At 39.6% G+C, this 23,932-nt stretch overlaps 1 protein-coding gene and 1 non-coding gene across 2 annotated transcripts; one reads left to right on the forward strand and one right to left on the reverse strand.

Annotated features, from left to right (window-relative positions):
- The first annotated feature begins 1,279 nt into the window (after window positions 1-1,279).
- TRNAA-AGC (transfer RNA alanine (anticodon AGC)) lies at window positions 1,280-1,352 on the forward strand. The gene has a single exon. It is a non-coding gene; the product is annotated as a tRNA-Ala (tRNA).
- A 2,867-nt stretch (window positions 1,353-4,219) lies between these two features.
- LOC116254596 (protein LURP-one-related 8-like) lies at window positions 4,220-5,693 on the reverse strand. The gene is made up of 2 exons (XM_031630078.2): window positions 5,265-5,693; window positions 4,220-5,184 (listed from the first exon to the last, which is right to left on the reverse strand). Exons 1-2 carry the CDS (start codon window positions 5,676-5,678, stop codon window positions 4,768-4,770), a joined length of 831 nt encoding a protein of 276 aa, XP_031485938.2. The 5' UTR covers window positions 5,679-5,693; the 3' UTR covers window positions 4,220-4,767.
- Between the last annotated feature and the right edge of the window lie 18,239 nt (window positions 5,694-23,932).

Below are 23,932 nucleotides of genomic sequence, written 5' to 3' on the forward strand. Positions count from 1 at the left end.
ACTAGTGGATGCCCAAATCAAGAAAACGGGCGGTCGAGGCAGGCGATGGTTGCTGTTGCAGCGAAGAAGAAGGAGGCCAGATCTGATGCGCGAGTTCACCTTCTGTTTTCTAAACGATAATTTTAATGGTTAAGGGCAAATTTGTAACTAGCGCAACGGCAGCAAGCCTGTTCCGTGAATTCTTTAGAAAAGTTGAGCGCCCATTTGTGGTATTCCCAAAAGTAAGGGTTCTGTTTGTTATCTTTGTATTTGTTCTACGTTTGCAATACATATACTTATTTCATCTGATGTAAGGCTTCCTTTAGAAGGAGCACACCACGCCTGTAGAAGAACGAAAGTGGTGACGCCAAACCCTATAGTAAATAAATACCCCATCATGACATGTCGTGACTTGTGATGGATCTAATATTTTATCGAATTGGACTTTGGAAATTCCGAGTAATCATCCAATTCGTTCCAATCAAAAGATTTTACGTTGTGAAACTTGAATTCAGATTAAAACCTTACTTCCATTCATGAATTTAGCGGTTGAAGGTGTGATATAATTCTGTGAACACGGGGAATGGCGAAAGAAGGTGAGTGGCGGGTGGTAGTTTTTGGAGGCAAAGGTCTGTCTGAGAGAAGCAGCAGCAGAAAGCAAAAGAAGGAAAAGGGCTTCCGCTCTCGGAATAAATTCCAAGGAATATCCGATTCCGCTTAAACGTCGCTGCCATCGTACTTTTTTTCTGGTTTTGAAGAGGCTGGCTGGATCGGAATCTGATGGCGGTGGGGAAGGATTAAGGAAGGAAACGGAGAAGAGAAGGGCAGCTATTAGAGAAGCTGTGTGCTGGGCTGGTGCGCTGCACCTTGAATGGCGGGGTCTCCAAGCTTTGACCCGCCGTCGGTTGGCTCCTTTCTCCGACGATCCGCTGTTTCCTTCCCCTGTCTCCCGTCCTGGTGTTCGGCCGCCATTAGTTTTAGAAGCGGGATTTGGAAACCGCCTTTATCCTCCCCAACCCATAGCAATTACCAAAGTTTCTGTTTGTTTTTCCAGCTGCCGGTCATTATGGCAACACCTGAAACCCTAGCTACCGCAGAGAACAGAAGGGTGAGTGTGTATGGTTCGATTCATTAGCTCTTCCCCAAGTGTTCGAGGATCGAGAAAACTACCGCTGTAGTGTGGGGGCGACGCCTGTCTGAGATGCACCAATGGCTAGCGTCCCGCCCTCCATGTCTCTTCCACCCATGCATCTTTTTTGGTTTGATTGTCACGTTGTCCAAAGACAAATCCCTTCATCAAGGGGATGTAGCTCAGATGGTAGAGCGCTCGCTTAGCATGCGAGAGGTACGGGGATCGATACCCCGCATCTCCATTTCAATACTCGTTTTCCTTCATTTTTTTTTTCTTTTTGTTTCAGCTTGTTTAATTCATTCGTCTAATTCCTCGTATCGTCTCCTTTAAAGCTAATTTCTTACATCTTCCTTCTAACGCGACCTCTTTCTGCTAGGGATAATACTCGATGGTGTTCCTTTTTTTAGTAACTGCGAATATCGGTATAAAAATTTAAATTTTCACCCCCTCAACTTATGGAGGCCGAACCCGAATTAAAGTTTCTAAATTAAATTGATATAATATAGGATGCAAATGCAATCAACATACTGACAGTGACCAAGTTAATGCAAATTTTGTATCCTATATACAAAACAGTACAAAAAAAAAATCGCAAAAAACAAAAAATGAAGGGCGCACTTATTGCCAGATGAAATCGTATCAATTTCTGTTGATAATTTTATGGAAAATATTTTATCACATTATACTATGCATTAAATACCTGATCAAACATGAGTTCATGTGCTTGTCAAATGCTGAAAAATGAAATAATGAGAGGCGTAAGAAAAGGTATTTAATGCACGGATAAGGGAACGTCTTGGCTAGAACCAGAGCAAATTAATTTGCCAATAAAATGTGCTTTATAGCTTTGTTTAAACAAATGAAATCAAATAAAATGGTCATGGAAGAAAACTTTTTCCTTCCATTAACTAATATCATCAATATCTCCAATGGATGGTTCCCGCATTTAGTAGGTATGAGAGAAAGTTATTTCTTGTAAGTATTGCATCCAAGAATCAAATCCTTCTCTTTACATTCGACCCTTGGATTCGAATTCCAATATATGAATTTCTTGTAAATCCAAATGAAGAATTTGATGCGTCCAGTTGATCGATACAAATAGATGTGCGTAATGGGCGGCGACGACCTGATCTTAATTGCGATAATAAAGAAATGAGAAAAAAAAAAAAGTTGGTTTCTTCATTTTAAAGAAAAGATGAACAGAGCTAATATAGGAAGCTCGCATCTTTTGAACACTAACGGGTGCGGACCTGCCGCCAACGGCAAAGCATGATTCCACCTAAGGAGAAAATAAGATTAAAAAAAAAAAAAAAAAACAAAACCAAATAAAATAAAAGGATATTTGGTCGTCACATTTTTAAAATTTAAAACCGATGGAGACTTGTTAATGAAGTCGCATGCTCTAGTTTGCAAGCTCAGTCTATGCTGCGTCGACAAACAATCTAGCTGCTTCAAAATTTTATTAACTAAAATCAGATGTATTTTTATGGGGGGAGGTGTCTCGGATGACAAGTCAGATGGATACGAACTCTATCTCATGATTTGGTCATGGAAATTAAAATTCAAACCAGACATGGGCGTGCACGGAATTCGACTCTCACCAGTGGACGAGATTTTTCTAGCCTTGTGTTCCGGCCTAAATCTCGTGTTTAATTTGGGACTCAACCAAAAAAATTAGTCAGAAATTTTTTATGAAAGGGGTCGAATCAAACCTTTTAAATTTTGATTAAGACGGAAATATCATTCAAATTTTTTATATAGAATAAGTGAAATTTTTGAAAATTTACATGTAATTTTTTTTTAAAAAAAATTGAAGTTGAACAGGATCCATGCAAGCCATACCTTAGCTCGGCCCCGAGTGCATTATTCATTATTCATGAAATGACAGCAACAACAACATTAAAGGATATGAGTTAAAAACTGTATTTAATAAAGTTACTTGGGGTTGAAAAAGAGCTAAAACCTTGAAAGCATAAGGATATGGTTCTCATTAAAGGAGGTTTTTCTTAACCAAACATTGAGAGAGAGAGAGAAAGAGAGAGCGGGTGATGACAAAGTTGAAAATGGAAAAACAAATGGATCCAACGGTCGACCAGCTGGGCCCTTTTTACCTAATTGCTCCGATCTAAGGCTTATTTTGCTCAAATGGAAGCAATATATACACTTCCAGGCACATGCTTCTCCCCTTGTCTTCAAACTCTTAATTTCCTTCCCATCTGGTTGTAGGTAGCAGTAGCAGCAGCTTTGAGGAATGGACGAAGCAGACCGAGGAAGGAAAAGACATGCACACATGGTTCAGTTTCATCTATGGATTGCCGTCCGTTTCTTTAGCTTTGATTCCATTCAATGGTCATCTATTTATTATACAAGTTAAAATCCTCAGACATTGAGAAAGCCAATCTATAATAAGTATCATTAATGAAGACAATCCTAAGGATAGCTAGAGATTAGAGATCTCGTCTTATACATAATTAAACTTATCAAAAATTTCAGTTAACAATCTTGGTTGTTGTCTTTTCCACACCCAACATATGTTGTAGATTCCTTGAAGCGCTGATGAGGGTGATACCGTTGAAGGAAAATTTCAGGGAGAAACTCAAGTCAATTATGAAACGTCAGTGCCACGAAACGGAACACAGAAATTAATTTGCGCGACTATTTCTTTGTGGACTTAGTGGCTCGGGAGATGAAATCTTTGTCTCCGGCCGGCCGTCCAAATATTAATGGTGGTATGATTAGTATTCATTCAAACTTATGCGTCCGGCGATCGTTCATGAACATGGCAACATCTAGCGGCGAGAGCAGGTGGTGATTTGATAGCTTGCATGGAAATCTGTAGTCACCTTTCGCATCTTTTTTCCGGCGTCTCCTCTGAGGTGGCTCTGTGTTTCTCAAGTTCAACCAAGAACTGTCCCCTGGATGCTCAGATATGATCTCTTTGATTATCCACTGAGGTGGCTGCTCTGCTCACTCTGCCTTTCACTTCACTGAGGAACAGAAATTACGTTGAATCCTGCAAAATGGGAATTTTCCTTACGAACTGGTGAGATATTTTGGAGGGCAAGTCATGACAACGTCCTAAACGAATTCCATTTTTCATTCTTTAGATTACAAAATTCCACTTCTAGTTTTTATTGTCGCCATCTATTCAAAGAAAAATTTGTACATGGAACGAAGCAAGATTGCCTCAATTATTAAGCACAACGTTCTCGACACAAGCCCAAGGACAGGGAAATAGAAAAAAGGACCCTCTAGGGCGCTAATTGAAAACAGAACCACCACCAGAAGAGTCAAGACTCAAAAACTCTGAGAGGATGAAGAAGCTGGACTCCTGAAATGAAAAAAAAAAAAAAATACAAAAAGGAGAAAAAAGCACAAAAAGCCTGATCTTCAGCACCCCTTCTCTCCCTCTTACCACACACCGCCCAGCAAGCACCACGTAGTTTTAAGGAATGTACAGAAGAACCATGCCGACTCCCACAGTCTGCTTCTGCAGGGTTGAAGCAAGCGATGTTGGGTAGTATTAGTTAGGGCAGAGCACCCTTCAGCTTCGACCGGCGATCAAGGATTCATTCGGTTCGGGAAGAAGAAGAAGAAGAGAGCCCATGACCATGAATCAGCTTGATCAGCGCCAGCGATGAAAGTACATGCGTTCGTTAGATTGGAACGGCGGCAGAGGACCACCTAGAAGTAAACATCTGGTCGAGCAGCAGAACCAGCGCCATGGCATCGGCGGCGTCCATCTCCGGCTGAACGATCAGCCGGAAGACGTCGGCACCAAAGGCCACCCCACCGGAGGCAGCCTCCTTCCGCTTGACCTCTGCCACCTTCCTCCGCTTCTCGTCGTATACGGTGCAACATCGCTGCGCGTAGGACCCTTCGATGTCGTAGAAGGCAGCCTTGGAGTGGCAGCAGGAGACGTGGGCAAGGGACCTCGACCCCAGGAAGTTGCCCTGCTTCTTCACGTGAAACTTGGGCGGCCTCGTCGGCGACCCACCTCGCCTTCCTCTCCTTCCGACTCCCAGCGACACTTCCCCATCAAACACCAGCCATTGGTCCCCCAAGCTCAGTCTCTGCATCAACATTCAAATGATTGGTCAGGCCTACCTCCTAAAACTTCAAAAAATCCCTCTCTCTCTCAGATCTCTCTTACCTTTCGCCGGAGGGTGCGGAGCGGCTGACCGGAGGCGTCCATGAGGACCACCTCCCCCCGGTGGTCCGTCGCGTAGTTGTCCACCCGGAAGAGGAGACTTCCCTTGGAGTCGAACACAGTGAAGCCGCTGCAGTTGAACAGAAGCGATTTCTTCCACACTGTCAATGCCATCGACTCGGACCGACCGGAGGAGGAGGAGGACAGCGCTCCCCTGACCTCGTCGGCCGGCGCGGCTGCGTTCGGGTACACCTTCGTCATGGTGACTAACTGGGTGACGGCGTCCTCAGTGGCCGCTCCCTCGTCTCTCTCACTCTTAATTTCTCTGGCTTCCTCTCTCTGTGATGGAGCATCAGGTCTCCATGGAAGCCATATATAAAGCACTTCGTCGCACGTGAGAATCTGGAAGCGTGCCATTGTCGGATCTCGCACGCATGGGTGGTAAATCCGATTCGTGTCGATGGGTTGGGCTGCCATTTCTTTATTCCCTGCACCATCATCACTTGTGGTTGCGCTTCATCTCTTCCCTTTCAAGCTGGACACGTGGTTGGTGAAACGGCCCTTCCCCTCCATAGAAAATTATCAGAGATAAAACACTACGACGTCAAGTAACCTAAACTTCGCAACTATTCTGCTTTCTGTTCGCTCTAATCCTTTTTTTTATTGATCAAAAGCGATAGTGAAAGCAAAACTAAAGCTACGGAGAAGTGGGTTTTTATGATAGTTTATGTTCCATGGTCAACCTGTTTCTATTCGTGACAAGCACCTGCGTCTCGTATGATTATATAATACTGACGGTGATGAAAGAAACCCCACTTTTTAATCTTGTTAACATCTTCTATTGTTTCTCCCATTTGACAAATTAAGATTTCGTGATTCTTCTTCACTTGTCGGCAAATTAAATCTTTTTTTCTTCCTAAAAGGCAATTAATGAACACTCGAAATTCAAGTTCGAGGTTAGCATCAAACGCAATGAAAAGGAAAGTAAGCATGACCATCGCACGCCCGGCATATAGAAATCAAGACTGGTACTTGTTCAACGATAGTGGTTACGGACGTTGCGATGGCTGATCAGAGTCCTAGATATTAATTATGTAATATTATTCGTGTGGAGAATGAGATTTCAGCGGCTGAGAGGGACTTGTGAAGGGTCCACGCAGTCTGCCGCTGTAATTGCACTGTACAGCTTCCTTTCTTCTTCTTCTTCTTCCTCTTCTTCTTACGTGAGCCATGGTGTTACAGAGTCTTAGACTGAACATGAGTTGCCCTTGATGGTCTGCTGAACATTGCAAAAAAATAAAGAAAAAGGAAAGAAACAATTAGTTAAACGCAAATATAAAATAAGAAAAGTCCATCATCCATGCTAGCTCTTTGGTGGTCATGTAACAGTAGTACTTTTCGATTTGGAGAAATTAATTAATGTTTTCGCGAGGGCAACCATGGCGGCCATGATGCCTCAATCTGGTGCGCATAAACGCATAAACTAAGGTCCGAATCAGGATCAATGGGTGCGCAGAATCATTTACAAGAAATCCAAAAACATCATGCTGTTCCACTACCAACAATATAAATTCCTTTCCGTTCCATCGTTTTCGTCCACCGCAATGCAGGATTCTGAAGCCGGTCAGCTCCTAATAGATCGAACAAAAATATCAGCTGGGTACCGGCCGTAAATGAAGCCAACGAATCAAGAAGCCGTCGCCATGGTCGACCAGCAGCGCCGGGACCATGCGGCCGTCCATCAAATCATGATTCTTTGCTCCACTCCACAGTATTGGTCCCAAGGGCGGTGGACCCAGTTTCTAGTGATGAGGTTGTGATCTGTGGTTAGCCATGGCCGCAAGGTCGACCGCAGCAGTCATGGTCACGGTCGCAACAGTGATGGCAGATAAGAATTCACATGTGCAGAACGATGGAGGCGACCTCCAAAAGGATCTCCATGCGGATACTGCGGGGTCGCAGCGCAGTATAAGACACAGCCAACCCTCTGGCTGAGAGATTCCATGGCTCGCTGGATCCATTCCATGTGAGCGCAGCCGATTGTGCAAAGAGCATATCTTCTCCTTATGGAAGGATACCAGGACAAGACAAATTGAAAAGAGATCATTTGGGTCCCAGATTCCATTACCTAGCATCTAAACCTTCGCATTAGTAGTTTACCCATTTTATTGAAATGATCGATGGTCAACTTCTGATTGTGGTTTGTTAACATTCAAGAATCCATAAGAGGACTCTGTATCCCCTCGTCTCCTTCTTCTTCTGACAGTCGTGCATTTTCTTGCCTAAATTTACTCTATGGCAACTTTAACAAATTTTGTTGAATCCATCTCCTTGAATGTCTTGTTTTCGTGGAGCAATAATGCTAAATGTGAATTTCAAATTAAAACGATGCACATACCAAATATGACTTTCTGGGTTGAGACAAGTCAACTCAAAATTAACATGTTAAAAGCACATAAAATGTACAGGCACTATGTGAATTGGTTCTAAGTTATTTGGTGAATGAAATTGATAATTAATTCATAAGGTGTTAAGCAGGAACATTAAAAAAAAAAGAAAGTTTCCGAGTAGCATATTCTGAACAATTTAGACGATTCATATATAAATCAATCCAGTTTTTTCGTGAAATGCAAATGAATGTAGAAATGGAAGTGGATTTATCAATAACAACGAAATTATTGTAATATAAGAGGTATCTAAAAAGGATCTGATGGAAATCGAAAACCAATATTCTTATTGATCCGGGCGTGGGTTGACAACCTCCCACACCTGAAAAATTGAAATGAATATTGTCAATAAATATATTCTTAGAAATCATAAACTGTCCATGTCCTGTAACATTCAAAAAATTTAGTCTCATATTGAAAATTGTGAGAAATATTCAAGAGAGGGTTATTGAATAAATGGTTGTCTGGTTTCTATCCTTTTTGGGGGTTGTAGTCGAAATTACTAAGTGGCAGGTTGGGATTCGTCAAAACAAAGGCTCGAAGTAGGTCAGATTGTTACATGTTCAGTACTCTTATCTCCTCCAAATTTAGGTTCTTAACTCTTAAATTAATATATTCTCAAATCTTTTTTTTTTTATAAAATTCTTTTAAGGGTGTGTTTGCAAGGATTTGTTGGGTATTTTAGACCCTTCCTTTTCTTTATAAGGATTTTATTTGTGGGAGATGCAAGGATTGATTGCATCATATATGGATTTGTATACCTTCATGCATCTTAAATTAATCCATGGATGTCACATCACGACCGCCCACCTGACTTGAGATGCATGGATTTAATTTAAAACAATAAATTAAATGTCACCAAACTTCCCCAGATCAATATTTCTTCACCATAGAATTTTTCAATACATGGATGGGAGGTGAAAGCTTAATGGGAGTTGTAAAATGGGGAATGTTAACTTGTCCAATTAGTGCCTAATGAAGACGGCCTGCTGGAGAAGGTGGGCGGGGCGGTTTGACATAATAAGTTGATGTAAGAAGGTGGAAGGCAGGGCCCAGGGCCGACCCACGCGCAAAGTATTGACCAAGGGAGGCAGAGAAAGATGCAAGTTAAAGGCATGAGATGGATCGAATTGGTTGAAGAGTGATTCCTTTTTCCTTACTCAACACCAACAGGAAAAGCAAATTAACAATGTGAAAAGAAGGACGTGATGGTGACAAGCACAAGGGCCGACCATTTCCTTACAAAATGATGCAATATATTCCCACCAACTCTCCTCAAATTAATGTCTTCATTTGTTACTCCCTTGCATTTATTTTTACCAAAAAAACACCAAAAATTTGGAGAATTCCCAATGACAGCCTTGATCTGCTACCAGCATTGATCTTCTTATGCATGCCTCGGAAACTTACGAACCAAGTGAAGAAATTAGAAAAAAAGGAAAAATGCTAGCTGATCCTGAGTTTAGCTAGATCACCACGGTTGCGAATATATGAGAAGGGTCCCAGAAACAATATGAAAAGCTTGCCAACGACAAGCAAATATTTGATCATCTTAATTGGGCAAAGGTAAGTGAAGAAAGAACTAGAGTGAGAAATTGGCCAGTTTTAGAAAAAGCAAAGTCTTGTATTGGAAAGGAACCCTATTCTCCCGAAAAGTCAAAAACACTTTCGGCTTCCTCTTCATTAATTAGCATTCTATCCATTACATATACATAAAAGTATCTACCGATTACATATATATATTTGAAGACATGTAGATTAATTACATATGCAAAGAGAAGCAACACTGTGAGAAACCATGTGTTGGAAAGGGAATCCTATTCGGATCACGAAAAGGTTAAACACTTTCGGTCTTCTGTATTCCCTCTTTATTAGCCCTTCTATCTGTTTATATATATGTATGGTCACACACACACAAATAAATGTGAAGATTATAAAGGCTAACTGTGAGTTGCCATTCAAGTCAATTGATTCTGAAGTGCTATATATATGAAAGATTGTTTTTTCTAAAAGATAAATGTCAACTTGCATAAAATAGTTTTACAAATGGCACTTCATAAGCAATCAAACAAGTTAATTGATCGACCAAGTCTAGACAGTAGACACACACACAGATATATATATATATATATATATATAGTTTTACAAATGGCACTTCATAAGCAATCAAACAAGCTAATTGATCGACCAAGTCTAGACAGTAGACACACACACAGATATATATATATATATATATATATATATATATATATATATATATATATATATATATATATATATATAGAGAGAGAGAGAGAGAGAGAGAGAGAGAGAGAGAGAGGGAGCACAAGGTGAGTTTATTGGTGTTGACTACAGTAGCAAATGTTACATATGTATGACTAGATGCACCAATCCCACTAATGGGAGATAGGTGAAGGTAGTAGGATGGTAGATTTTTTTTTTGCCTTGATGAGAATTTTTCCTCCATAAAGGTATCTGGGATTAATTCTCACAATTTGAAAGCTCTGCTGACTATCATGTCCACTATGAGGGCTGAGACCTGAATTTATGCTGAAAATATCGTCACAAAAACTTGACAACACTAATCACAGGTAACTATCTTTACTTTTCATGATTTTTTCCTTTTTCCGAAATGTTCATGTCCACTATGGGCCGAGACCTGCATTTATGCTGAGAACATCGTCACAAAAAATTGACAACACTAATTACAAGTAACTATCTTTGCTTTTCATGGGTTCCTCCTATCTCCAAAATTATGTAGCCAAAACAAAACAGAAAAGAACTTATCACCTTTTCTAGAACAATCGGCACGTACCCAAAATTCAAAGACCCTATTGCAAGTGATATATCATTCCCGTAACGCGGAAACTTGCAACTCACTCTCTCTTCATCCATGGATGCATTTGATTTCAGCAATATTCTTTTCCACTGTGATAAGTTTCCTCCCCTCTTAGACATCTTGTCGTGCTAGTTAGCTTTAGCCATCGAGAAGTGGTTACGTGCACATCGCGTAGAGCACACATCTATCTTATTCTTAAGGGTACACAAGCATGAGCATATAAACAGGCTCGCTTTTATAGACAAATAGTTTCTGGTGGGGTGAGTAATGTTTCTCAAAGTTTATCTGTCTAGATAGAAAAAAGACACAAGGGTGAAGAAGAAGTCATTTCCACTTGTACAAGATGGTGGAGGGGGCCTTTAATTCATTACCACTTATGAATCTCCTCATGCTTTTGAAATTAACTGCACAACGGAATGGAAGCAACGTTGGCAGCCACTGTGGTTGACCCAAATTCGGCGGCTCCTCCTCCATTTCCTTTCTCCTTTACAGCTTCGATTTGCCATGCAATATCTCCGCATGCATCTCCTGTCCGCTTCTTCCAGACTTTTCTAGTTGAATCCCTTGTTGCAAAGGAACAGATAGTGATCAGATGCCTTTAAAGATCTTTCCTTTTTTGCATAGCTGACTTTCTCGACCTGAACTAGAAGGTGCAAGTCCACATACGTAAGCACCAACAAACGTCTGTATTGTGTGCGTGCGCGCGCGTGTGTGAGAGAGAGAAAGTTTACTTCATACTGACATAAGAGGTAGCAACTTCAAACCAAAGACAAAATGAATAGAAGGAAGGAGGTCTGTGCACACACAGAGAGAGAGAGAGAGAGAGAGAGAGAGAGAGAGAGAGAGAGAGAGAGAGAGTTTACTTCATACAGAGATGAGAGGTTGTATCAGCTTCAACCAAAGATAAAATGAACAGAAGGACGTACGTCTTTGCAGAGAGAGAGAGAGAGACAGAGAGAGAGAGAGAGTTGCTTCAAAATTTTAATCATGACTGGGGTTCCATTACTTCCTACGTACTTTAAGTTCGCACTCCCTCAAAAGTCACGTGTAGCAAACTAATAACGGATTCTTCATAGACAACACTCCAATTTCCAATCATAGATTCATAGGTACTCTGTTCAGAAGAAGATATGAAAAAGTTATATTCTTATGATCAGGAACTACGCATGTTAATCAAATTTCGAGGTTTGAGTACCGATCATAAGTACATCCAAATGATCTAATCAGACTATTTGCTTGATATTGGAAAAAGAGAGAATTAGTTCTGGAGTGAAAACAAATTGAATGATATGACGGCCGGTTGCTTTGAACCCTCCATAAGGAAAACGAATCTTTGTGGGTGACATATAAGTAAATCATAAAGAGCTTAAGCAAATAGTTAATACACACACGTGAGAACAGGTTAGGAGGTCGGCTTATTCTTGAAGCTTTATTAAATAGAGAAGCAATAACACCCTGTTGGTCTTCTTTCACGTTACGAGGTTCACTCAGATTTGACTTGTGAAAGGAAGGAGACTATCGTCATCGAATAACTGCCCAGTGAATAAATATGAGAGAAAAATTAGTACATTCAAGCTAGCTTTTGCCTTCTCTAAGAATCACCTTGCCTTATTAGACATGATTTATAGTAATTGTGGTTTCCTCGGTTCAATTCATGGGAATTTAGTCTTACATCAATTTAGATGCATCAATAGGATTTTACATCCAGGAGAATGATCTGAGAGTTCAAATAGTTAGTTTGTTCATCTGAACATGAGATCTTCGTCTTACATATTCATGGTTGAAACTTAATTAGATCCTGAAGACAGGAAAGCTGAAGATAATTACGGTTTCGCATGCACATGAATTGCGTCCTTATTCCCAAGCTTTCCTTTAAAATGTCGAAGTGAAAAGATGGGTGGCGATGTTGGGACGTTGATATAGAATGACAGGGCACTCACAAACCAGGCAGTTAAAAAGAGAAATTTGAAAGAAAGAAAGAAAGAGAGAAAGAAAGAGGAACTGATGATCAAAAGAAACTAAATTGAAACCCTAGTCACAAAAAAAAGTAAATCATTTACAATTAAAACAAAAAACTTTTTTTAAAAAAAACGCCAAAACGAAATTTTCTCATTTCTCCTCCCTCTTTTCATTCTTTTTTTCATTTTTTAATGTCAAACTACTTGTTTTAATTTTCTAATTTTTGTTTGATGCAAATTTACTTATTTTTTGATGTTTATGTTATTAGTTTCTCACTTATTTTATTTTTTCTTAATTTTTATTTTTTTTTGAAAAAATATCATATTTTTTCTATATTTTCAAGCTCACCATATCATGGTATGAGAAAAACATCACCGTTTAAAAGGTTAGAAAGTTTTTTGTGACCATGATCGAAACTGAACGGCAAATGCTTCTCAATTCAAACCACTAATAGTAGATGACAGTGTGGAGGAAGCACCACATACCTTACAAATTTGTTAGGTAAATAAAATGGAAAAGAGGAAAATGGACCAGACTCTTTGCTCCGACCAGTAGTTGGCCCGGCCGCAGCTACCGGAACCACACATGCATATTCTACGAAGGGCCGTCACCATCGATCTGCTGCGAGGTCCCTTCTCAACCCACCTTCCACCCACTGCCCAATGATGATTGTGAGCTAATCATGATGCTCGTATGTACATTACATGGATCTATCCAGTGACGTATGTATCTGTTCCACTGAGGAAAATTTGGGTTTTCACATAACATAGTTGCAGCAGTTTGGTATGAGGAGTCATATCATGAGGTCGAAGATATCTTTAAGGGGGGACTAGACGCCGTTCGTCTCTAAGATGAAGATTGAAGGCGGGTACATGACAGCCATTAATAGCTTGAAAAAAAAACAGATTCTGTGGATCATCTCCTAGCTCGGTGGACATTACAGTTTCAGTTTTTTGCAGTCACTCGATTTGTCAACGAATGGCATCAGGTCTTAATTTAAAAACGGGTGGCTGTCCATCTGTGGCGTGTTTTCTGCCCATAAGCCAAACCATTGTTTCTGTCACCTGTTCGATCTCCATGCCACTTCATTCACATGATCATCGGTTGTTAATTTAGACCCAAGAAGCAAGAAATATTTATCTATCCTCATGATCACCAGTTGTTAATTTAGCCATACCATAATCAGATGAAGCAATCTTTACTAACAAAAGAAATGCAGTAATTAGAGGGGCTTCATTTATTTTCTTCAATTTGAAGATGTCAAGATCCTAATATATATATATATATAGATATATATATATCTGAGCTACTTCTAATTGGAAAACTTTTAGCTATTGTAATTCCGACAAAATGATTCGTGAAATTGATTGCTTTTCATCTGAAAGAACAACTGCCCATGTTCCCCGCGTTTATCAAAAATCCCGTCTGTGGGCGATTTGATTCCGGTGATTCGAACACTGGTACGATGGAACTTATAAAAAGTCTGCGATGAATCCACCCAAGTGATGCCTGTTCAATGAATCAACGTACTGACATGATGAGTTCCACTGATGATGTCGTGAAAAGGAACCCGATTCCTTCATCGCTGCCCATGCATTAAGCAGGGGAAATGATCAAACTAGTGAAGATAAACATAACAGAGGAACAACCGACAAGCAAAAGTCTTCTCTTTGCCAATAATTAAGGAATTTATTTCAGATTTGGCGAAGATTGCTAGCCGAAATTTGATCTTTCTTTTTTGGAAAAAGAAAACGAAACGGAAAAGTGAAGATGCTTTGGGTCCTGGAGACGAAGGGATGTTAACTAACACGTACAAATTTTATATTTTCAAGCATTTGAGGAAGCTCATTGATTTTTTGAAAGCTTCGACAAAAGAAAAACATGTTTGCATGTTCATTTGATTACATACCACAGTTAATTTGAAGAAACGTACGGCAAAAAATGTGAAGATTAAACCATGTTGTTTGCAAATACTGGATAACTTGGAGACCAGTGTAGCTTGAAACAAATATTGGGAAGTCAGCCAAGTAATAGTTATTACAGTATAAGGTTGGACCACCGTGGAACATCTACATCATGATATCAGAAACATTGGAGATATTGGTTACCCGAGAAAGAATTAAGAATACATCATGATATCAGAAACATTGGAGATATTGATTACCCGAGAAAGAATTAAGAACGTACATGGGTGTAGCCCTATAAGTAAGAAGAAACCTACAGTGTCCATCACTAGACAAACCTGTGTTAGTTTTCTGCGTCGATTCTTTTGAATCCGAACTATTAATGACTTGATAACTACCACATATAGACCAACCAGAGCGGGGAGGTTAGGTACCAATGGTTAAGTCTATTAATTGAATATTCGATGGTTGCCCACTTTAATTACCAGATGCACTCTGTCCTCCAGCTGCCATTTCCCAAGGAAGAGATGAGAAAATACCCTTTTAGATCTAACATCCACGGAAGGAAGGGGGACAATTGAGTTACATTAGGCCGCACACAGACCAATCAAGTGCTGTTTCTTTTTTACTAAAAAACAGTAAACTAAAGAGAACTTTTTTGGATAAGCGGCAGGTTAACCTGCCACCCAAATGAGCACACAGACCAATCAAGTGTTGTTTCTTTCCTCCCCTCTCCCTGGTCTCAAGGTCTAGAGTTGCATCCAGTGGAACAGGCCCATGATAACTTCAACTTGCATGCAGAGCCAACCCGTTTTTTGGTACATGAGCATAGCTGTTATTAGTTTTTGACTTGGCCATATGTAAGTCAACAGTGGGCATTTATGTCTTTCTTCTTAAACCCTTATTTTGCTTTATGGAAGGGCTCGACATCTTTCCCCTTTTTTTTGCCTCACGCCATCATCTTGTGGTTTGCTATTTTGGTGGAGAAACTCAAGGAGTGGCCTGCAATTTTGGTGGAGCGTCTCAAGGTGTCGTCGTCAACATGGAGACTCCACGACCAACTCTCTCACTTGCTGAAATCTCTTGTGGGCAGTTATTCTATGTGTCGTCTCTAGAAGAAGAGGTATGTTTTTCAGTTTTAGGGTTATGTGAGGAACATACAGAAAACAGAGAGAGAAAGAGTTTTGGGGCTGAAGGTCACGCAGAGACATTGTTGTTTTGTAAGGGGATTTAGTATATTCTGGTTTCTTGGATCTCACTGTATTTTTTATGCTTCATATAATATGAATCCTGCTGGTTTCTCCCCGTGGATGTAGGAAGACAAACAGTCTATCCGAACCATGTAATTTGGGTGTCTTCTGTGTGATTGCTTTTCTGTTTCGCTCTCTGGAGTTCATTCCACTATTCACTCTCTTGATATCACGAACACATATTTGTTTACAGAGTGGCTGTTTTTCACCTTACTCTGTTTTTGCTTGCAATTTGGTCCTAACATGCATAGTAGTAGTGGTGTTGAATTTGGATGAAATACTAGCTAACATATCTTTTGTTGTTGGACAGTCTTCAAACACTATGATCATATCATCTTCCATGAATGTTAACATGATGGTTCTGGCCATCAAGTCATCATTCTCAAAAGCCTCGTATTCCTTCTTTTCCTCATCAGTAGGTTTGTCTCCTAAAGTAGGAAAGGGCTTGTTGATCACATAAATCAGTCTTTCTAAAGTTAAGGTCAACATCATCATACGTTTCCATGCATGAAAATTATTTCCACTGAGTTTTTCAGTCTTAGCTAGTTCAGAGGCTCCCACTCTTGAAGTCATTTCTAAATTAGTTTTTAATAGCAAGCAAAGTACAATAATCAAGAAGCAATATCATGTCAGGAAATCCCTAGTAGTAGCACTCTAAATTGATTTGAATATAGAGGGATAACAAATATCACAATATTATCGGATCCAAAAGGCAAATATGATAATATATAATTGAATCAATGTAAACTGGATATGATAATTTTAACCAATATTCAAACTATATGTCATGATTCAAACTGAATACAACTATGGATCTTAATCAGATCTAAAGCAAGAATCCAACTAATTATTTAGATTCAGACCTTACCAATGTGGATCCACACATAATGATATTACCACTCGAGATAATATGTATTTAGACAAATAAAGATGATCCAAATTCAAATCCAATTAGAATATGTTCAACATACATGGATCCAAACCTCGACGACGTTCAACCATACAATAGATATGGGTGCGCAATATGTAGAAGTTCAAAAAATGGATAATAGTCAAATCCAAAACCAAACCGTTATAGGTATCCACATCATAATTAACACGGATCTGAATATAGTTGCACCCACAATATAGCCAGTATTGATTTAAATAAGAACCAGCTTTACTTCAAATAATATGAACATTCGACAAAAACATTCAAGTCATAACAAAATTCTGGTTAGTTAAAGAGAGATTGGCATTCTTTATCCAATTCATTTCATTTTTCTTTATATCAACACATCTGATATATCAATTCTTTCAAGTCAAGGCAGTAAGATGTATGTTTTTCAATTGATAAGTTGGAGTGGTACCTATATGTAATTGTAGTAAAAACTTTATTTCCATCGAAATTGCAAAACAATTTTTCCGAACCCTCTTTCAAAAAATTATAAGAACTTTGAGGGTACCACCACGAAATTTCGTATGAAATTTCAGGTTTTTGCTCAAATTAATTTTCGCAAGCCTCCTTTTGAAAACTTTTCCGCAAAAAAATGTTGCGGCTTTAATTTTTGAGAAACATAATTTTAAGTAATGCATAAGTGGTGGACTGTTATTGTAATTTAAAAAGTTGCTATAAATACCCCTCTGAACTGCATTTCCTCGGATTCATTCTCCCTCCTCTCGAGAACTTCTCTTTCCCCTTTTGCAGAAAACCCTTTAGGGTTTCGTCTGATTTTCCCTCTCCTCTCGGCCGCCCTACAGCCAGCTCGTCTCTACCTAGTGCGCGAGGAAGACCTTGCTGCCGGCGAGGGAGACTCCAAAGATTCTCAATGTTCTGTCCTCCTTCTCGCGGAAGCAACACGAGCAGCGGCTCAAACTCTCACAGAGGTGTGAGAAGCTCTGGGGAGGAAGAGAAAGTAATAGCCTCAAGAAGACCGGAAAGGTGAGACGATGGTGGAACAGAACCCTCATTTTCTTCTGGAAGTCTGGAAGATGAGGAGGAGGTTCGAGCCACGGACCTCATTAGTCTTCGTCCTATGACATCAGAGGGATCAAGCTTGGTGATGGTCCCTCGACCATCAGGGTGTGCCCCGCCCCGATTTATGGCTCGGTCGATGCGTTTCCTCGCTGGAGAAGCCTGCCGACACGCAGGGGAAGAGCAGCAGAAGATGGGGAATTCAATGTCCCGTATCTCAGCCTGAAGGAGTTCAACATGGACCCTTGTCGATTCTCTACCCCCACGGCCTACCGCCCCTATCTACTTGGTCACTTAGCATATTAGGAAGAGAAATTGGACCCCCGTTCCCTCCCATCTATAAAATCTGATACCAGAAAAAAGAGGGACAGACTGCTGAACTAAAGGTGCTCTCAGGTCAAAAACAAAAAAAAGGAACGACGAGGGAGATGGCCAACAACTGAAGTAACTATCCAATACTTTCTGCTATGGTTTTGGGTACTCCATGTCCTTGCGTGTCTGCTGAAACAAGTGCAGCCGTGGGTTTCCGGTTGTTCCAGAATGTCCGATTTACAGAAGAAGAAGTCGAAACAATTTATTAGAGGCTTCAAAACACAGATTACAACACGATGGTAATCCTGCCTCTCTGTCATAGTGCGTGTGCCCTTTCTGTATAAAGCTGACGGAACAGTTGAAAAGTTTAAAGCAAGGCTGGTGGCGAAAGGTTTCTCCCAAAAGGAAGGAATTGATTACATGGAAACTTATTCTCCGGTAGCAAAATTTGCATCAATCAGAATAATTTTGGCTATTACAGCCTTCTATGACCTGGATGTTCATCAGATGGATGTGAAAACTGCGTTCTTGAACGGTGAACTAAAGGAAACCATATATATGACACAGCCGCAGGGATATATCGTCAGAGGAAATGAAGACAAAGTATACAAGCTACATAAATCATTGTACGGATTGAAGCAGTCTCCAAGACAGTGGTATTTTGCTTTTTATAAAGCAATTACAAAGCTTGGATACATAGCAAATCAACTAGACTAGTGTGTATATGTTTGGAAAAGTGGGAGTCTATTCTGTATCCTATCTTTATATGTCGATGATATTCTATTGACTGGAAACGATAATAGTATGATATCCAAAACAAAGACTTGGTTGAATAAGAATTTCGAAATGAAGGACATGGGTGAAGCTTCCTATATATTAGGAATAAAGATCACTCGAGATAGAGACTCAAGAATTCTGAGTTTGAGCCAAGAACGATATATTGATTATGTCTTAAAGAAATTTCGAATGCAAGATTGCAAACCAATTGGAACTCCGATAGCTAAAGGAGCAAATCTAAGTAGGAGCGATTGTCCTAGAGAAGAACAACAAAAATTGCATGTTCCTTATGCACAGGCTGTTGGTAGTTTAATGTATCTAATGCTTTGTACAAGACCAGACATAAGCTTTCCTGTTGGTCTTGTGAGTCGTTACCAAAGTAATCCTGGTTGGCCTCACTGGCAAGCGGTTAAAAGAATTCTTCGGTATATAAAAGGAACTAAAGGACTGAAATTGTCTTATCAAACGAATGAGCTTACTGTAGTTGGCTATACCGATGCAGATTTTGCTGGTTGTAAAGATGACAGTAAATCCACATCTGGATATGTATTTCTCTTTGGAGGTGGAGCAATAGCCTGGTCCTGTAAGAAACAAGGATGTGTTGCTCAACACACACAAGAAGCAGAATATGTAGCATGTAATGTTGCCACCACATTTGCTGTCTGGATAAATCGGTTCTTGAAAGACTTGAAATTAGGTCTTGATCATGAACCAGTTCAACTATATTGTGATAATCAGGCAGCGATATCACTTATGAAAAATGGAGTTGTGAGCTCAAAGAGTAAACATATAATGGTGAAATACCATTATGTCCATGAAATGATTGAGAAAAATGAAATCTCAGTTGAATACATGCCTACCAATGACATGATAGCAGATCCCCTGACCAAGAGAATATCAGAAGACTTGTTTACCAAGCATGTAGCTCATATGGGGCTGAGATATATTTGAAAGGTTGCGATGAAAGAACCTTGAATGGAAAACCTCGCTACAAACCTTGAGTTAAATTCAAGTTACGATGGACAAACCAATTAAGGAAAACCTCGTAACTTAAGAAAAGAAAACCCACATGTAGTGGAAGCAAACTGGCGGTCTCATGGCCAAGTGGGAGATGTTGGATAGTGGCCCTGAGCCCTATCCTTCCTTTGTAACTGAAAAAGAAGATTCTGCAGTTACGCAATTAAAATGGAAAATAAGTTTACAAATTTAATGTTTCCGTTTTCATTCTTACCATAACTCTCCATGCCATAACCATAGCTGGGACTGGGGAAATCCTGAGAGGCAGTCTATAAAACCCAGCTTTTATTCATCTACCGTATGATGGTTGTGTAATCAACCTGCGCCTCTCAGAAGCAAACCCCCAAAACGATTTCTCTCTTGCTTCTTCTTTTTTCTTCTTCTTCTCTTCTCTTTTATTTTGTCACAGGTGCTGCTATTGCTGAGTCGTAGCTGAAGGATCTCTGAAGTTTCCGCTGCATACTCTATATCAACAGAGTTCCACTGATGATGTCGTGAAAAGGAACCCGATTCCTTCATCGCTGCCCATGCATTAAGCAGGGGAAATGATCAAACTAGTGAAGATAAACATAACAAAGGAACAACCGACAAGCAAAAGTCTTCTCTTTGCCAATAAGTAAGGAATTTATTTCGGATTTGGTGAAGATTCCTAGCCGAAATTTGATTTTTCTTTTTTGGAAAATGAAAACGAAACGGAAAAGTGAAGATGCTTTGGGCCCTGGAGACTAAGGGATGTTAACTAACACGTACAAATTTTTTATTTTCAATTATTTGAGGAAGCTCATTGATTTTTTGAAAGCTTCGACAGAAGAAAAACATGTTTGCATGTTCATTTGATTACATACTCTTTCTAGTTACATATACCCACAGTTAAATTGAAGAAACGTACGGCAAAAAATGTGAAGATTAAACCATGTTGTTTGCAAATACTGGATAACTTGGAGACCACTGTAGCTTGAAACAAATATTGGGAAGTCAGCCAAGTAATAGTTATTACAGTATAAGGTTGGACCACGGTGGAACATCTACATCATGATATCAGAAACATTGGAGATATTGGTTACCCGAGAAAGAATTAAGAACGTACATGGGTGTAGCCCTATAAGCAAGAAGAAACCTACAGTGTCCATCACTCTGGACAAACCTGTGTTAGTTTTCTGCGTCGATTCTTTTGAATCCGAACTATTAATGACTTGATAACTACCACATATAGACCGACCAGAGCGGGGAGGTTAGGTACCAATGGTTAAGTCTATTAATTGAATATTCGACGGTTGCCCACTTTAATTACCAGATGCACTCTGTCCTCCAGCTGCCATTTCCCAAGGAAGAGATGAGAAAATAACCTTTTAGATCTAACATCCACGGAAGGAAGGGGGACAATTGAGTTACATTAGGCCGCACACAGACCAATCAAGTGCTGTTTCTTTTTTACTAAAAAATAGTAAACTAAAGAGAACTTTTTTGGATAAGCGGCAGGTTAACCTGCCACCCAAATGAGCACACAGACCAATCAAGTGCTGTTTCTTTCCTCCCCTCTCCTTGGTCTCAAGGTCTAGAGTTGCATCCAGTGGAACAGGCCCATGATAACTTCAACTTGCATGCAGAGCCAACCCGTTTTTTGGTACATGAGCATAGCTGTTATTAGTTTTTGACTTGGCCATATGTAAGTCAACAGTGGGCATTTATGTCTTTCTTCTTAAAACCCTTATTTTGCTTTATGGAAGGGCTCGACATCTTTCCCCCTTTTTTTGCCTCACGCCATCATCTTATGGTATGCTATTTTGGTGGAGAAACTCAAGGAGTGGCCTGCGATTTTGGTGGAGCGTCTCAAGGTGTCGTTGTCAACATGGAGACTCCACGACCAACTCTCTCACTTGCTGAAATCTCTTGTGGGCAGTTATTCTCTGTGTCGTCTCTAGAAGAAGAGGTATGTTTTTCAGTTTTGGGGTTATGTGAGGAACATACATAAAACAGAGAGAAAGAGTTTTGGGGCTGAAGGTCACGCAGAGACATTGTTGTTTTGTAAGGGGATTTAGTATATTCTGGTTTCTTGGATCTCACTGTATTTTTGATGCTTCATATAATATGAATCCTGCTGGTTTCTCCCCGTGGATGTAGGAAGACAAACAGTCTATCCGAACCACGTAATTTTGGTGTCTTCTGTGTGATTGCTTTTCTGTTTCGCTCTCTACAGTTCATTTCACTATTCACTCTCTTGATATCACGAACACATATTTGTTTACAGAGTAGCTGTTTTTCACCTTACTCTGTTTTTCCTTGCAATTTGGTCCTAACATACGCAACATCTGGTATCAGAGCCAGGTTGCAAGATTTGTGTTTGTGATAGTTGTTTTTTGTTGACTATGACGTCAAATATGTCGATGACTAAGTTTGAGGTGGATAAGTTTGACGGCAAAATTGATTTTGGTTTGTGGCAAAAACGTGTAAAAGCTATTTTGGTTCAGAACAACTTGCATAAAGCCTTGCTTGGAAAAGAGAAATCAGGGATTAAAGATGCTGATTGGGATGAGTTAGACCTGAAGGCGATGAGTACAATTCAGCTTTGCCTAGCTGATGAAGTGATGTATAATGTTGTAGATGTAGATACTACGACTGATTTATGGGCCAAATTAGAAAAAATGTATATGTCAAAGTCTCTCACAAATAAGTTGTATTTGAAAAAGCAGCTTTATAGTTTACGTATGACTGATGGGACAAATTTGCTTGAGCATCTGAATACTTTCAATAAATTGATTGCTCAACTTCGTAGTATTGGTGTTAAGGTAGATGAAGAAGACCAGGCCCTTCTTCTTCTTTCATCGATGCCTAAATTGTATGATCATCTTGTGACTACTATCCTTTATGGAAAAGACACTTTAAAGCTGAAAGAAGTCAGGACTATTTTGCTTTCAAATGAAGCCAGACATAAGCCAAATCATGGAGAAAATTTAAATGTAAAGGAACATGGTCACGAGAGAGGCCGTCAAAAGCATAAATTCAGCAAGAAGTTCAGATCTCGATCCAAGTCCAAAGGTAAAGACAACAGATGCAAGTATTGCAAAGAAGAGGGTCATTGGAAAGTTGATTGTCCAAAGCTTAAAGAAAAATACAAACAAAAAAAGAAAGCAGCCGAAGAAGCAAGTGTACCATCAGATGTCGATGGAGATGTGCAAGCCATTTCCTCAGGTAATAATCTCAAATCTGATGTACGGATTTTAGATTCTAGATGTTCATACCATATGTGTCCTCATAAGTCATGGTTTGATTCTTATACATTATGTGATATTGGAAAAATGTTGATGGGAAATAATACAAAATGTAAATCAGTTGGAATTGAAACCATAAACGTAAAAATGTTTGATGGTGTCATTAAAACTCTAACAGAAGTTAGACACGTTCCAGATTTAAGAAAAAGTCTTATTTCTCTTGGTACACTTGTTATTAATGGTTTTACTTTTAGTGGTGTTAATGGCATATTGAAAGTGAAGCGAGAAGCTTTAGTTGTCATGAAAGGAGAGAAAGTTGGATCTCTATACTGGTTGATTGGAGAAACAATAACAGAGACTGCCGCCATCTCATCTTCTTCATCCCTTTTTGATGATGATACTGCATATTTGTGGCATGCTAGGTTAGGCCATATGAGTGAAAGAGGGATTCAAGAGTTGCATAATAAAAAGCTACTCAAGGGCATCAAATCATGTAAACTTGAATTCTGTGAATGTTGTGTTCTTGAAAAACAGTGCAGAGTTAAATTCTCAACCTCTACAAAAAGAAGTAAAGACATTCTTGAATATATCCATTCAGATGTATGGGGGCCTGCACCAGTTACATCTAAAGGAGGAGCTAGATTTTTTGTTACATTCATTGATGACTACTCACAAAAAGTTTGGGTATATTTCCTCAAGTATAAGTCTAAAGTATTTGAGACTTTTAAAGAATGGAAAGCGAGAGTGGAAAATCAAACAGGTAAAAAGTTAAAAGTGCTAAGAAGTGACAATGGTGGTGAGTATACGTCTTCTCAGTTTGAAAAGTTTTGCAAAGTTGAAGGGATTACTCGACATTTCACTATTTCAGGTACACCACAGCAGAATGGTGTGGCAGAGAGAATGAACAGAACTTTGATTGAGAGGGCTCGTTGTATGAGGTTGTTTGCAGGTTTACCAAAACAGTTTTGAGCAGAAGCTGTTAATACTGCATGTTTTTTAGTAA

The sequence above is a fragment of the Nymphaea colorata genome, chromosome 5, assembly GCF_008831285.2.
Source record: "Nymphaea colorata isolate Beijing-Zhang1983 chromosome 5, ASM883128v2, whole genome shotgun sequence".
Lineage (NCBI taxonomy): Eukaryota > Viridiplantae > Streptophyta > Magnoliopsida > Nymphaeales > Nymphaeaceae > Nymphaea > Nymphaea colorata.